At 42.3% G+C, this 13,507-nt stretch overlaps 3 protein-coding genes across 3 annotated transcripts; all 3 read right to left on the reverse strand.

Annotated features, from left to right (window-relative positions):
• Positions 1-1,190: 1,190 nt before the first annotated feature.
• LOC139474316 (caspase-3-like) lies at positions 1,191-12,079 on the reverse strand. The gene is made up of 2 exons (XM_071257280.1): positions 12,039-12,079; positions 1,191-3,127 (listed from the first exon to the last, which is right to left on the reverse strand). The coding sequence occupies exon 2, from the start codon at positions 3,119-3,121 to the stop codon at positions 1,787-1,789; it is 1,335 nt and encodes a 444-aa protein (XP_071113381.1). The 5' UTR covers positions 3,122-3,127; positions 12,039-12,079; the 3' UTR covers positions 1,191-1,786.
• Positions 9,633-10,277, reverse strand: LOC139475358 (caspase-8-like). The gene has a single exon (XM_071258583.1). It carries the CDS (start codon positions 10,275-10,277, stop codon positions 9,633-9,635), a length of 645 nt encoding a protein of 214 aa, XP_071114684.1.
• LOC139475359 (ras-related protein Rab-5B-like) lies at positions 10,427-10,906 on the reverse strand. The gene has a single exon (XM_071258584.1). The coding sequence runs from the start codon at positions 10,904-10,906 to the stop codon at positions 10,427-10,429; it is 480 nt and encodes a 159-aa protein (XP_071114685.1).
• Positions 12,080-13,507: the final 1,428 nt, after the last annotated feature.

Genomic DNA, 13,507 nt, shown 5'->3' on the forward strand with positions numbered 1-13,507 from the left:
GTGGTGGGGGATGGATATGGTGGAGGATGGATGTGCTTGAGGGTTGATGTGGTGGAGGGTGGATGTGGTGGAGGGTGGATGTGGTGGAGGGTGGATGTGGTGGAGGGTGGATGTGGTGGAGGGTGGATGTGGTGGAGGGTGGATGTGGTGGAAGGTGGATGTGATGGAGGGTGGATGTGATGGAGGGTGGATGTGATGGAGGGTGGATGTGGTGGAGGGTGGATGTGGTGGAGGGTGGATGTGATGGAGGGTGGATGTGGTGGAGGTGGAGGGTGGATGTGATGGAGGATGGATGTGGTGGAGGGTGGATGTGCTTGAGGAGATGGATGTGGTGGAGGGTGGATGTGGTGGAGGATGGATGTGGTGGAGGATGGATTTGGTGGAGGTTGGAGGGTGGATGTGATGGAGGGTGGATGTGTTGGAGGGTGGATGTGAGGTGAGGTGAAATTGGGTTTAACCTCGCGTTCAAGATTATTGCACTATAGCGACGTGCATGCACGTGTGTGTGGCTTCTTGTACTATTCCGGACTAATGCCGATTTATCACTGAGATACCATGCCGCAGTACCCAACTCAGACACAGTATACAGACTCCGAGTCGACCAGTCCTTGTTTTAGCCCCTTTATGCAGAGCGCCAGACAGGGTAACAACAAGTACAATCTTTTAACGTCTTTTCGTATGACGGCCGGGGATCGAACCCGGACCTTCCGCTCTCCGGGCGGACGCACTACCACTAGACCACCGAGGCGGTCTAGGAGGGTGGATGTGGTGGAGAGTGGGTGTGATGGAGGGTGGGTGTGGTGGGTGGAAGTGATGGAGGGTGGATGTGGTGGGTGTTGGGTGTGGTGGAGGGTGGATGTAATGGAGGATGGATGTGGTGGAGAGTGTGGAGGCTGGGTGTGATGGTGATGATGTTATAATATAATCAAGACTAATCGTTACCTTTGACCGGTATGACACTGACATTTAATGTGGTCAGGTTTGTAAAGGTAAATGTCTTTGATTAAACGTTAAATGAAAAAACCTGATCTCGCAAAACCTGCAAATGTACATGGGAAATTTTATAAACATATATACCATGTTGGATACTGCTATATAAGCTATAAAATCCTAATATTGACAGCGTCATTCAGAATTTAGAGATATCATTGCTTGGACCAGAGACACGTATCTGTTGCACATAGCCGCAATATTTTATTTTACACCCTTATTACATTTCGTAGCAGTATTTTATTTTACAGCAGCGTTATTACAAGTTGTCGCATTATTTCATTTTACTGCAGCTTTAATACAATTCACCAGTTTATTACATTGTACCGTGTTATTGCAAATACATGGACAAACTATGCAACAAAGCACAAATGCTCTGCTCTATGATAGTACAATAGTACATTTGATGCACAAGATCCCGAGAACAAAGGAGAAAACATTTGGCAACAACATCTAAGATTACTGAAGTAGAATGCTGAGGGCACTGCCTTGAAAAACGTGAATCTAGGCATAGACATTTTGAATCACACCAGTCTGTCGTGTTGGCCATGTTGAACATCGGATTGCATCCCCTTCAACGACTGGAGTGACATGATTGTAATAATTATGGCAAGTGTCAACTTCTTTGGTCGGGTGGTCATTTGGTTTCTTAGGTGTTTGCAGACGCTGACGCCGCGACACCTAGGTCGATGATGGAAGATTTGAGTGCAGGAACGTACTCTAACAATGGTCAGTAGGAACCTCTGTCACTCTTCCTGTTGCCTTCTGTACCCTTTCAGGCTTTCTGTTTTCAGACTTAACGCCCCAGAACGAGATCCTTCCTGAGTGTGGTGTGGAAACATGGCATCTGAGATATCCCCGCCGAAGATTTTAGGTCAGCAACTCGTGCATTCAGCAAGGTGAGACACGTCACAAGGCTGAGTTCAGGGTTGGCTTTCAGTATCTCCACGAGATTTGAAATGAAGTAAGATCCCTTGTAACTGTCACGATATGACACGTAGCCGTCAACGGTTGACCGGGCGATCAGGAAATCAGCCTCGTTTGGAACAAAGACCGCGGCATCGTCCTCCATGTCGCCACAACACGAGTCAGTCTCGTGAGGAAGAGATGCTTGTTCCTGATTACCCCGACAGGCCTGGAACAGAAACACCTTGGGCTTGCCCCGAAGTGAAGGACATTTCTCAGCTGTGAACTGTTTGGTAATCTGGTCAACGTTTACATCTAAACCATCTGATGCAGTAATGTTTTTTGACGACCCGTGAGACATTACAACACAGATAAAACAATTGTACTTCGAATGGTCAAACTGTGACATTTGTTTCAAAGTTTGTAGTATTTCGGCTTGCTGCAAGTCTGTCTTTACCTCAACTCTGAAATCAAATTGTTGAAGCACTTCCTTTAAGCCGCTTTCGTCAGCCTCAGTGCCATGTCGGTAGGAACTACCATTTTGGAAAGATCTGATGCTGATTATGAGGCAGACACCTTTGGGAGATTTGTTCATTGCGTAAGAAGACAAAGTCTGTGGCTGGTCAGATAATGAACGTACAGACATCCTCTGAGAAATGGTGTCTGTTTGGCTTTGAATTGTCAAACCTGTTACGACCTCAACTGTGATCTGTATCAAGCGATCAATGTTTTGACCAGTTATGGAAGAAATCTCCATATGTCCTGACAACCATCCTTTATTTGCGACGCCTGGTAGCTTTATATTGACAGTTTCTGAGGGCATATCTAGCTTGTTTCCAATGACGATGGTAGGGACATCTTTTGGATACAACTCGGGAAGCCACTTGTTTCTCATCTCCTTAAAACTTGGTGTGGCATTTACGTCATACAGCACAAAGAAAACGTCAGGTTTCAGTTTCGAGGCTTGCTGAAGTTGGGAGCTTCTGTCCCCTCGACATTCTACGACGTTGAGATAGACTGGAGTTTCGACCTCAATGCGCAGTCCATACACAAAACATGCTCCCTTCACACCCATTTTCATGTGAGGGTTGCCTTTGATGAGATATTTCACTAATTCGGATTTGCCACTTTCACTTGGCCCGAGCATACATATCGTCACACAGTTCGTACTTTTCTTCTTAGACATTAGCGCAGAATGGTCCAACTCCGGGCGAGACACGGCCATGGCGGTCTGAAAATATAATAAAATCTCTACTGCATATGCCCCATCTTACATTTTGTATGCTATCTGAACAATATACCATTTTGATTAATGCTTGTGTACAGGTGATGACAATATAAGTCCAACACAGCATCATTGCTTTGTCTTATCCCTAATATCCTGATCTGGCTAAACTTGCACGGAAAAGGTATGCATATTCGTTCTTCACACAATTGATTGGATACTATTGCTGTAACATCTATCAAATCCTAATAGTTCGTTAACCAATGTTTTTGTAAGGGGATTCCCAAAAGAGAGAGAGAGAGAGAGAGAGAGAGAGAGAGAGAGAGAGAGAGAGAGAGAGAGAGAGAAGTCGACATTAGCCAATTAGAAAGCAGCTATATCGTGCTTTACGGCACTCGTTTCAACCTGGCGACTTCCATTTCAGAATACGCTTGAACAATATGTTGACACAGTTCTCGATTAAAATTTTGAAATCTGAACAAACGAACATTCCGGAATGTCCAGTGTGTACGAACTGTTCAATTGTTTATCCCACGAAAGCGTGAGATAGACGATAATTTTGACGGAATCAGTCGTACGGGCCGTAACTGTCGTTCGAAATACGCCGTGTTAACGTTTCCGAGGTTGCATGATTAGAAAAGACATTCGACCGCCTCCGTGGCCTAGTGGTAGAGCGTCCGCCCGGCCGCGTCATACCAAAAGACGTTAAAAGATGGTACTTGTTGTTACCCTGTCTGGCGCTCTGCATTAAGGGGCTAAAACAGGGACTGGTCGGCTCGAAGTAGGTATACTGTGTCTGAGTGGGGTATTCATGTTAAACTGCGGCATGGTATCTCAGTGGGCTAGCACTATAAATCGGCATCAGTCCGGACTTGTACAAGCAGCCACACACACACACACACACACACACACGTGCATGCACGTCGCTATATAAGTGCAATAATCTTGGACGCGACGTTAAATTTCACCTCACCTCACCTGACCAGAAAAGACATTCCGACTGTCACTTTCATGCTCTGGTTAGCGACTCTTTGATTGGTCGGATGAAAGGTCGTGAGGTGAGAGAGATAATGTGTTTGTGAGTGTGTGTGTGTGTGAGAGAGAGATAATGTGTGTGAGAGATAATGTGTTTGTGTGTGTGTGTGTGTGCGTGAGAGAGAATGTGTGTGAGAAATAATGTGTTTGTGAGTGTGTGTGTGTGTGTGAGAGAGAGATAACGTGTTTGTGAGTGTGTGTGTGTGCGTGAGAGAGAATGTGTGTGAGAGATAATGTGTTTGTGAGTGTGTGTGTGCGTGAGAGAATGTGTGTGAGAGATAATGTGTTTGTGTGTGTGAGAGAGAGAGATAATGTGTATGTGAGTGTGTGTGTGAGAGAGATAGAATGTGTGTGAGAGAGATAATGTGTTTGTGAGTGTGTGTGTGTGTGCGTGAGAGAGAATGTGTGTGGGAGATAATGTGTTTGTGAGTGTGTGTGTGTGTGTGTGTGAGAGAGAGATAATGTGTTTGTGAGTGTGTGTGTGTGTGTGAAAGAGAGATACTGTGTATGTGAGTGAGTGTGTGTGTGAGAGATAGAATGTGTGTGAGAGAGATAATGTGTTTGTGAGTGTGTGTGTGTGTGAGAGAGAGAGATAATGTGTATGTGAATGTGTGTGTGTGTGTGAGAGAGAGAGAGAGAGAGAGATAATGTGTTTGTGAGTGTGTGTGTGTGTGAGAGAGAGATAATGTGTATGTGAGTGTGTGTGTGTGCGTGAGAGAGAATATGTGTGAGAGATAATGTGTTTGTGAGTGTGTGTGTGAGAGAGAGATAATGTGTGTGAGAAAGATAATGTGTTTGTGAGTGTGTGTGTGTGCGTGAGAGAGAATGTGTGTGAGAAATAATGTGTTTGTGAGTGTGTGTGTGTGTGTGAGAGAGAGATAATGTGTGTGAGAGAGATAACGTGTTTGTGAGTGTGTGTGTGTGCGTGAGAGAGAATGTGTGTGAGAGATAATGTGTTTGTGAGTGTGTGTGTGTGTGTGTATGAGAGAGAGATAATGTGTATGTGAGTGTGTGTGAGAGAGAGATAATGTGTGTGTGAGTGTGTGTGTGTGTGAGGGAGATAGAATGTGTGTGAGAGAGATAATGTGTTTGTGAGTGTGTGTGTGTGTGTGAGAGAGAGATAATGTGTATGTGAGTGTGTGTGTGTGTGTGAGAGAGAGAGATAATGTGTTTGTGAGTGTGTGTGTGTGAGAGAGAGAGATAATGTTTATGTGAGTGTGTGAGAGAGAGATAATGTGTTTGTGAGTGTGTGTGTGTGTGAGAGAGAGATAATGTGTATGTGAGTGTGTGTGTGTGTGTGTGAGAGATAATGTGTTTGTGAGTGTGTGTGTGTGTGAGAGAGAGAGATAATGTGTATGTGAGTGTGTGTGTGTGAGAGAGATAATGTGTGTGAGTGTGTGTGTGTGAGAGATAGAATGTGTGAGAGAGATAATGTGTTTGTGAGTGTGTGTGTGTGTGTGAGAGAGATAATGTGTATGTGAGTGTGTGTGTGTGTGTGTGCGTGAGAGAAAGAGATAATGTGTTTGTGAGTGCGTGTGTGTGAGAGAGAGATAATGCGTATGTGAGTGTGTGAGAGAGAGATAATGTGTATGTGAGTGTGTGTGTGAGAGAGAAAGATAGAATGTGTGTGAGAGAGATGTGTTTGTGAGTGTGTGTGTGTGAGAGAGAGATAATGTGTATGTGAGTGTGTGTGTGAGAGAGAGAGAGATAATGTGTTTGTGAGTGTGTGTGTGAGAGAGAGAAAGAGAGAGATTGTGTGTGTGAGAGAGATAATGTGTACGAGCGAATGTGTGTTTGTGTGTGTGAGAATGTATCTGTGAGAGAGATAATGTGTATGTGTGAGTGTGTGTGTGAGAGAGGGAATATGTTTGTGTGAGTGAGAGAGAGAATGTGTATGTTAGAGGGAGTGTGTGTGAGAGAGAATGTGAATGTGTGAGTGAGAGTGAGAGAAAGAATGTGTATGTTAGAGGGAGTGTGTGTGAGAGAGAATGTGTTTGTGAGTGTGTGTGTGTGAGAGAGAGAAAGAGAGAGATTGTGTGTGTGAGAGAGATAATGTGTACGAGCGAATGTGTGTTTGTGTGTGTGAGAATGTATCTGTGAGAGAGATAATGTGTATGTGTGAGTGTGTGTGTGAGAGAGGGAATATGTTTGTGTGAGTGAGAGAGAGAATGTGTATGTTAGAGGGAGTGTGTGTGAGAGAGAATGTGAATGTGTGAGTGTGTGTGTGAGAGTGAGAGAAAGAATGTGTATGTGTGAGAGAGAGAGAGAGAGAGAGAGAGAGAGAGAGAGAGAGAGAGAGAGAGAGAGAGAGAGAGAGAGAGAGAGAGAGAATATGTGTGTGTGTTCAGAGTTTAGAGGCACTCTTTCGGCCTTATAGTTACAAAGTGCATGTAATTTTTATTCATTGGGATATCCTGAAACCCTTAGGTTGAGGACAAAATTAACATAATAAATAGTTATCTTCCATCTCAAGATATAGTAAACTAGGGTTATAACGAACTCCAGGGGACCACTAATTTTAGTTCGTTATAACCGTAGTTCGATATAAAAATTTCGACTGAATTTCCTCTGTAGTCGCATTTAAACATATAATTGATCCACTTCAAAGGCTTTAGCCTAATCACCGTTTTGCTGTTGTTAATTGAGGGTGTTAATAAGGGTCAAGGTGTAAGGTGTAGCCATAGTATGTCACGTGACACCAATCTGGCTAACACTGACAAAGCTCACAAGTAATCCTGGGAAACCCCATCTATTTATAACGCTTACAGCCGACAAACAGAAAACGTACAATAAATAAATCGAACAGGCAACCATCAAAATATTTTGTCTAAAAACAACGTCGATAAAGTGGTATTCAGACACACGTACACACAATATATATGTACACAGATACACATACACATACACACATATACCACTACGCTCGAGTTTGTATGTTAACAATCAACAGAATGAATGACGTAGATTCATCAACCCTGACCTAACATCAACTGAGGCTGCATGAAGAAGCACATCAAATGAATTCTTGATTTTATATATGTATATAAGAAATGTAGTTGTGCATTCTGCTTGAACAAGCAGGCGGCCATTTTAAAATGAGAGGCGGCCATTTTAAAATGAGATTGCAACCTCTTGAACAAATTAAACCTTCATCATTGGTTGGAACAAGTATGCCAAATGTTCACTACTTTGGTCCGACAGTTTCCAAGAAGATATTCACAGACACCGACGCCGATGTTAGAATGGTTGATCATGACCAGTACCATGTCTTATTTACTAATTAACCGAACCTTAATTTTTAGCTGATTTTCAACACGATCCTTTTTGATGGCTATATATAAGAAATGTAGTTGTGCATACTGCTACTTGAAATATTTCCCACACATTTCGTTCTTGGAAATAGATTGCATTACATGAAAGATAGACAAGATCTTTTTTTAAATTTTATACAACGTTAAAGACAAATACAGATACAGAATAGTTGCAGAATCACATTGAACCGAGGATATCGTACTCTAGTTGTTACATATATGAATATTTGAATATATCAAAAATAGAGACGTTTACTTTGAATTTCTCGTGGAACGATATGTGTGGTTTTCTAAATATACACCGTAATGTTTCATTAGCTTAAACTCAGCCGCGTTTTTCAGATGGTTGCAAAGTTTCTTCTTCTCCACCTCCCTGGTGAGGATTACGGGTTGCAGCATGTGCGTAGTGCCTCATACTTGTCATTGCGTAGATGAGCATCATATCCTGATGGCGTGGATCATTGCTCATGCCTACGGTCTGGTATTCCTGGTTTACTACATTATTTACAGAACATCATGATACTGTAACAACTTAATAATGCATACCGAGGGAATAAACAACATGTCCTCCTTCAAGAAGCCATAAGTACAATGATACATGAAGTTGTTACAAACAGAAACTGAACCTGTTACAATTCAGCAGCAGTTGTCCATAAAGTGCCCCCCACAATTCATACATAATATGCAGTAATAGTATCCATGAACCATAGAATAAAGTCCAGAAATTCGCATCCATGTGTCAGGTTTTCCTTGATACTTGAAAGTTTGAGACTGATTCTTTCAGAACCCATGTCGAGGATTGATGTGTTTCTTTACCCAATTGTCCATTTCTCAAAATTATTTTTTCCTATGGATTCTATGTCAGTTGATTTATAAGATGAGGTGAGGTGAAATTGGGTTTAACGTCGCGTCCAAGATTGTGTGTGTGTGTGTGTGTGTGTGTGTGTGTGTGTGTGTGTGTGTGTGTGCTCGTACTAGTCCGGACTGATGCCGATTTATAGTACTAGCTCACTGAGATACCATGCCGCAGTTTAACATGAATACCCCACTCAGACACAGTATACTGACTCCGAGCCGACCAGTCCTTGTTTTAGCCCCTTAATGCCGAGCGACAGACAGGGTAAGTAACATCTTTTAACGTCTTTTGGTATGGCGCGGCCGGGGATCGAACCCCGATGATTTATAAGGAGGCTTACATGAACAATTATACCAGAATTAGGCAAAACCGGAAAATATATGAGATTATTGGATGAAAGGTCCAAATATTCCACAGCCGTAGTTTATTAATAATGTTAGAACTGTTCCTGACGTTTTTTTTAGCAAATTGGAAGTTTCAGTTTCTTATTGATAGTTGCCTGACGAACACGTATCTCAGTAACTTAGAAGATGACAAAAATAATCATCATGTTTCAGATTGGTGAAAACAATAATAGTTAATAAAGCAAAACCATAATCTTCTCTATGACCATTATGATCTTGACCAGTGTCCTTCTCCTCAAGTGACATATACTCGTGTCAAATATTCAAGTTATAGCATATTTAATACAACATATTCTGAAATAAGAAATATATATATTTGCATTGTCTAGAACCTCCAAAGCCCAATGCTAATCATGGTGCCGTGAAGAACTTTGAATCTGTTATAGCCATTATGGGGTCGTGGGGGTGGTCGAGTGGTTAAAGCGTTCGCTCGTCACGCCTAAGACCCGGTTCGATCCCTACATGGGGACAATGTGTGAAGCCCATTTCTGCTGTCCCCCGCCGTGATATTTCTGGAATATTCCTAAAATCTGAATGAAACAATTCTCACTCACTATAGCAATTATGATTTATACAAAATGTTTCTGCCGTAGCCGCCATTTTGAAAATCAGATTGGAACCACTTGAACAAATTGAACTTTCATCATTGGCAGGAACCATTATGCCAAGTGTCCACTACCTTGGTCTAATAGTATCAAAGAAGATGTTACAGACGCCGACGCCGATGTTTGAAGGGTTCATCATGATCAGTACCTTGTCCTATTTGAGACATGTAATCATTGCAAGAGCCAAATCAAACCATGGACATACACCAATTCTTGTTTCTTTCTTTCGGTTTTTTATATTCAGAGTCCAAAAACGAGATCCTTCCTGAGCGTGGTGTGAAAACATGGCATCTGAGATCTTCACCCCGAAAGATTGAGATCAGCAACGCGTGCATTCAGCAAGGTGAGACACGTCACAAGACTGAGTTCAGGGTTGGCTCTCAGTATCTCCACGAGATTGGAAATATAGAAAGATCCCTTGTAACTGTCACGATATGACACGTAGCCGTCAACGGTTGACCGGGCGATCAGGAAATCAGCCTCGTTTGGAACAAAGGCCGTGCCATCGTCCTCCATGTCGCCACAACACGAGTCAGTCTCGTGAGGAAGAGATGCTTGTTCCTGATTACCCCGACAGGCCTGGAACAGAAACACCTTGGGCTTGCCCCGAAGTGAAGGACATTTCTCAGCTGTGAACTGTTTGGTAATCTGGTCAACGTTTACATCTAAACCATCTGATGCTTTGATGCTTTTTGACGACCCGTGAGACATCACAACGCAGACAAAACAGCTACAGCGTGAGTGATCCTGTAAAGCCATTGTTTTCAATGTATTTAGAAGAATAGAACCCTCCAAATCTATTCTAACTTCTACCTTGAAACCAAACTGCTTAAACACTTCTTCCAAACCGACTTCATCCTTTTCAGTGCCATATCTGTAGTCGCTTCCATCTTGAAATGATCTCATACTGATGATGAGACATACACCTTTGGGAATGGCGTCCATCTTGTACACATTATTGGGAATTGTAGATGGTTGAGTAGACAGTGACCATGCAGTCATAGGACGAGCTACTGTTTCTATTTGGTCTTGAATATCCAAACCTGTAAATATTTCTACCATTCTTTGTATCAAGCGGTCAATGTTTTGACCAGTTATCGATGAAAGCTCCATATGTTCCAAGCTTTGTCCGATATCCCCAGGAACTTCGCATCCTGAGTATCTGAAGGCAGGTCGGACTTGTTGCCGATGATTATAGTAACAATGTTCTTGTAGTATAGATCGTTTATCCACAAGTATTCCATTTTTTCCAGGCTTGTTTTAGAATTCACGTCATACAAGAGAAAGTAGACGTCAGGCTTGTGTTTAGTTGCCTGCTGGAGTTGTGATGTTTTGGTTCCTCTGCACTCTGTGACATCAAGCATCACAGGGGGGTTATACTCCAGACGCAGGCCATAGACAAAGCAGGCACCACGGACACCAAGATGCATGTAGGAGTTACCTTTGATCAGGTATTTCACAAGTTCTGATTTCCCACTCTCACTTGGTCCCAGCAGACATATCTTTACTTTTGAACGCCCTTTCTTTTCAGATGCCACCTTTAATTGCTGTGCATCAGTAGAAGCACGCGCCATTCCCTAAACAAAGGTCTGAAAACATATCAAGACTTCAATACACAGGATGGTACATACCAACATGTGCTCGAAAAGACACTTGTTGCGCTCTAAGAAGAAAACAATATGTCGACACAGGGAGCTCGAAGAATTCAGTGTGCACACCACAACACTCTCGGTTATGTGAACATGTCTAAAATAAACATAAATCAGAAAGTCAGCCACATAGGGCTGGACACTCTCTGGTGAGGAGAATTTTACCTCGATCATAAGAGAGTATCGGTCTACTTCACCCCGGACGCTCGCGTATTTATATCTTCCGATGCGTCGGTCAGGGACTTTTAATTGATTTACAACTGACATGATTATAGCTCAGAGAGATTCGCCAAAATGGAAATCAGGGAGTTGAAGGGGTTAGGACCGGGGTTGAACTATTCTCAGCTAACTTCGCTATATCTTAGCAGCAACAGATACTAGTATGTGGTCTGATATGGACTACAGCTGAATTGGCCATAAACATGACTATCAAGCGCTTCGTCACACACGACTAGCTTTGAGGTGCAGCGGGTAGATTTAAAGCTGGCTGAGAATAAACCGCTGGAAAACCCAATCTGCTAATGACGCCACAGCCTATTAATAGAGGTGACGGCGGTTCTATTAAAAGGGTCCATTCTTTCCATACATTCAACAAAACACCATCATTTCTTAGAATTAACAAAAAATGTTCCTGAGGTGGAACATCAGATACACATACAGAACTGATTCAGAACACACAAATGTTCATTGACAAGCATAGTGGCCTTTTACGGCAAGCATGGGCTCCTGAGGACCTATTCTTCCCCGGATCTTCACAGGTCATCAACAGATGTACATACCCCGATTCTGCAAAGGGGTGTCACTATTTCCTCTGACTTGTTCTTTTGATAGCTGTATGATATACGCCCAATGAAAGATACAACCAGTCGCATAAAATAATCTCCGATTGCATGATGGGTAATTAACAGGCAGTAGTCTTCAACAGACATTAATCAACCATTTACATTCTGTTGGTTACAATGGGTTGAACATCAACGATCTGTCCTCACCAACCCAGGCATGTTACGATCTGGTATAATCAAAACTATCGTATGTAATTAACTTCAGTGGATCCTACCTGGGTTACTTCCGTAATCAGTCTTTCCAATTTCCTGTCTACCTTAGTTTCGTTTTGTTTGACACCTGCGTGCGCCTGTCCTTAGTCATTTCCGCCCAACACCGGCCCCCTATCAGATAGTTTTAAACAATAGGTCACTTATATCACGATGGAGAACACATAGAATCGGCTTCATACATCTGTGAATTGAACTGGGTTTTCGACTTTAACCACTCACCTAGTCCGGCGAACCTCGGAGAAGAAAAGAACGAAAAGAACCATATGGCCATTTTAGAGGATCCGGGCCACATGCAGATCATGGCTGCCACCCAGAAGCATGTACGAGTTACATCCAGAGTACGAGGCTATTAAACATTTATTCCTGATTTTACTGTATCAGTATTTCACTTATTGATATCACAAAATGTAACTTATTATATCAAATAATTATCGTTATCACTAAATCGGATTTGTGATATCCTGAAATCTAAAGTATTTTTTATGTTTGTTTATTGTTTGACGCCACACTCAGAAATATTCCAGTTACATATGTAAATAGTCGAGTCTGGACCAGACAATCCAGTGATTGACATCATGAGCATCGATCTACGCATGGTTGAGTTGGGTTGAACGACGCGGTCTCAGCTTAATGTGGGTGAAAAGCTGGAACAGAAGCAAGTCTCAGACCTTTACCACTTCTGTAAAACCAACCATCACAGGTATGGTGCTGACAAACCTAGGAACATATTAGGGCGGACCAGGATTCGAACCCACAGTCATGTTTCTGGCGTACATAGCGAAGTGTCCCTGAAGTATTTCTGATATCATAAATTCAATTCAGTCTTATTAAAGATTCATTTCTCACAAATCCGAATTTGAGATGTCAAAACATGATTTATGGATATCAACAAGTTGATTTTTAGATATAAAAAAATGCTTGACATGATAAATTTGTTTATCAGTGCCCCTCCGAGATGACATTGTTATAATTTTTGGACATTTGGGGATATCTTTGCTAATTATTTTGATAAACAGTTTCAGTTCATTTCCATACTTCTATACAAATGACCTCAGATGCTGTCCTGTATTTTATGTAATTTGTTTGTGGGTTGAGTATAGTTAAAGTGTATGGATAAGATTGGCTGCACAGGAAACAGTACTGCATTTACTGTTATCTCATCCAACTGCTTACATCATGTCAACAATTTGAATCATGATTTAATTCAGCATTGGCCGTTATGGTGTCCTGTGAAGTAATGCAGCATAGAACACACAATCTAATGGATGATAACGAGGGCACGGATTCATGTGTACCGTGATACGATCAACCAGGTCACACAAACTAGTGGTTGATAATGAGAGCACTGATTCGTGTGTACCGTGACACGATCAACCAGGTCACACAAACTAGTGGTTGATAATGAGAGCACTGATTCGTGTGTACCGTGACACGATCAACCAGGTCACACAAACTAGTGGATGATAATGAG

Source organism: Haliotis cracherodii, unplaced genomic scaffold (assembly GCF_022045235.1).
Source record: "Haliotis cracherodii isolate W230 unplaced genomic scaffold, xgHalCrac1.p SCAF_3, whole genome shotgun sequence".
Lineage (NCBI taxonomy): Eukaryota > Metazoa > Mollusca > Gastropoda > Lepetellida > Haliotidae > Haliotis > Haliotis cracherodii.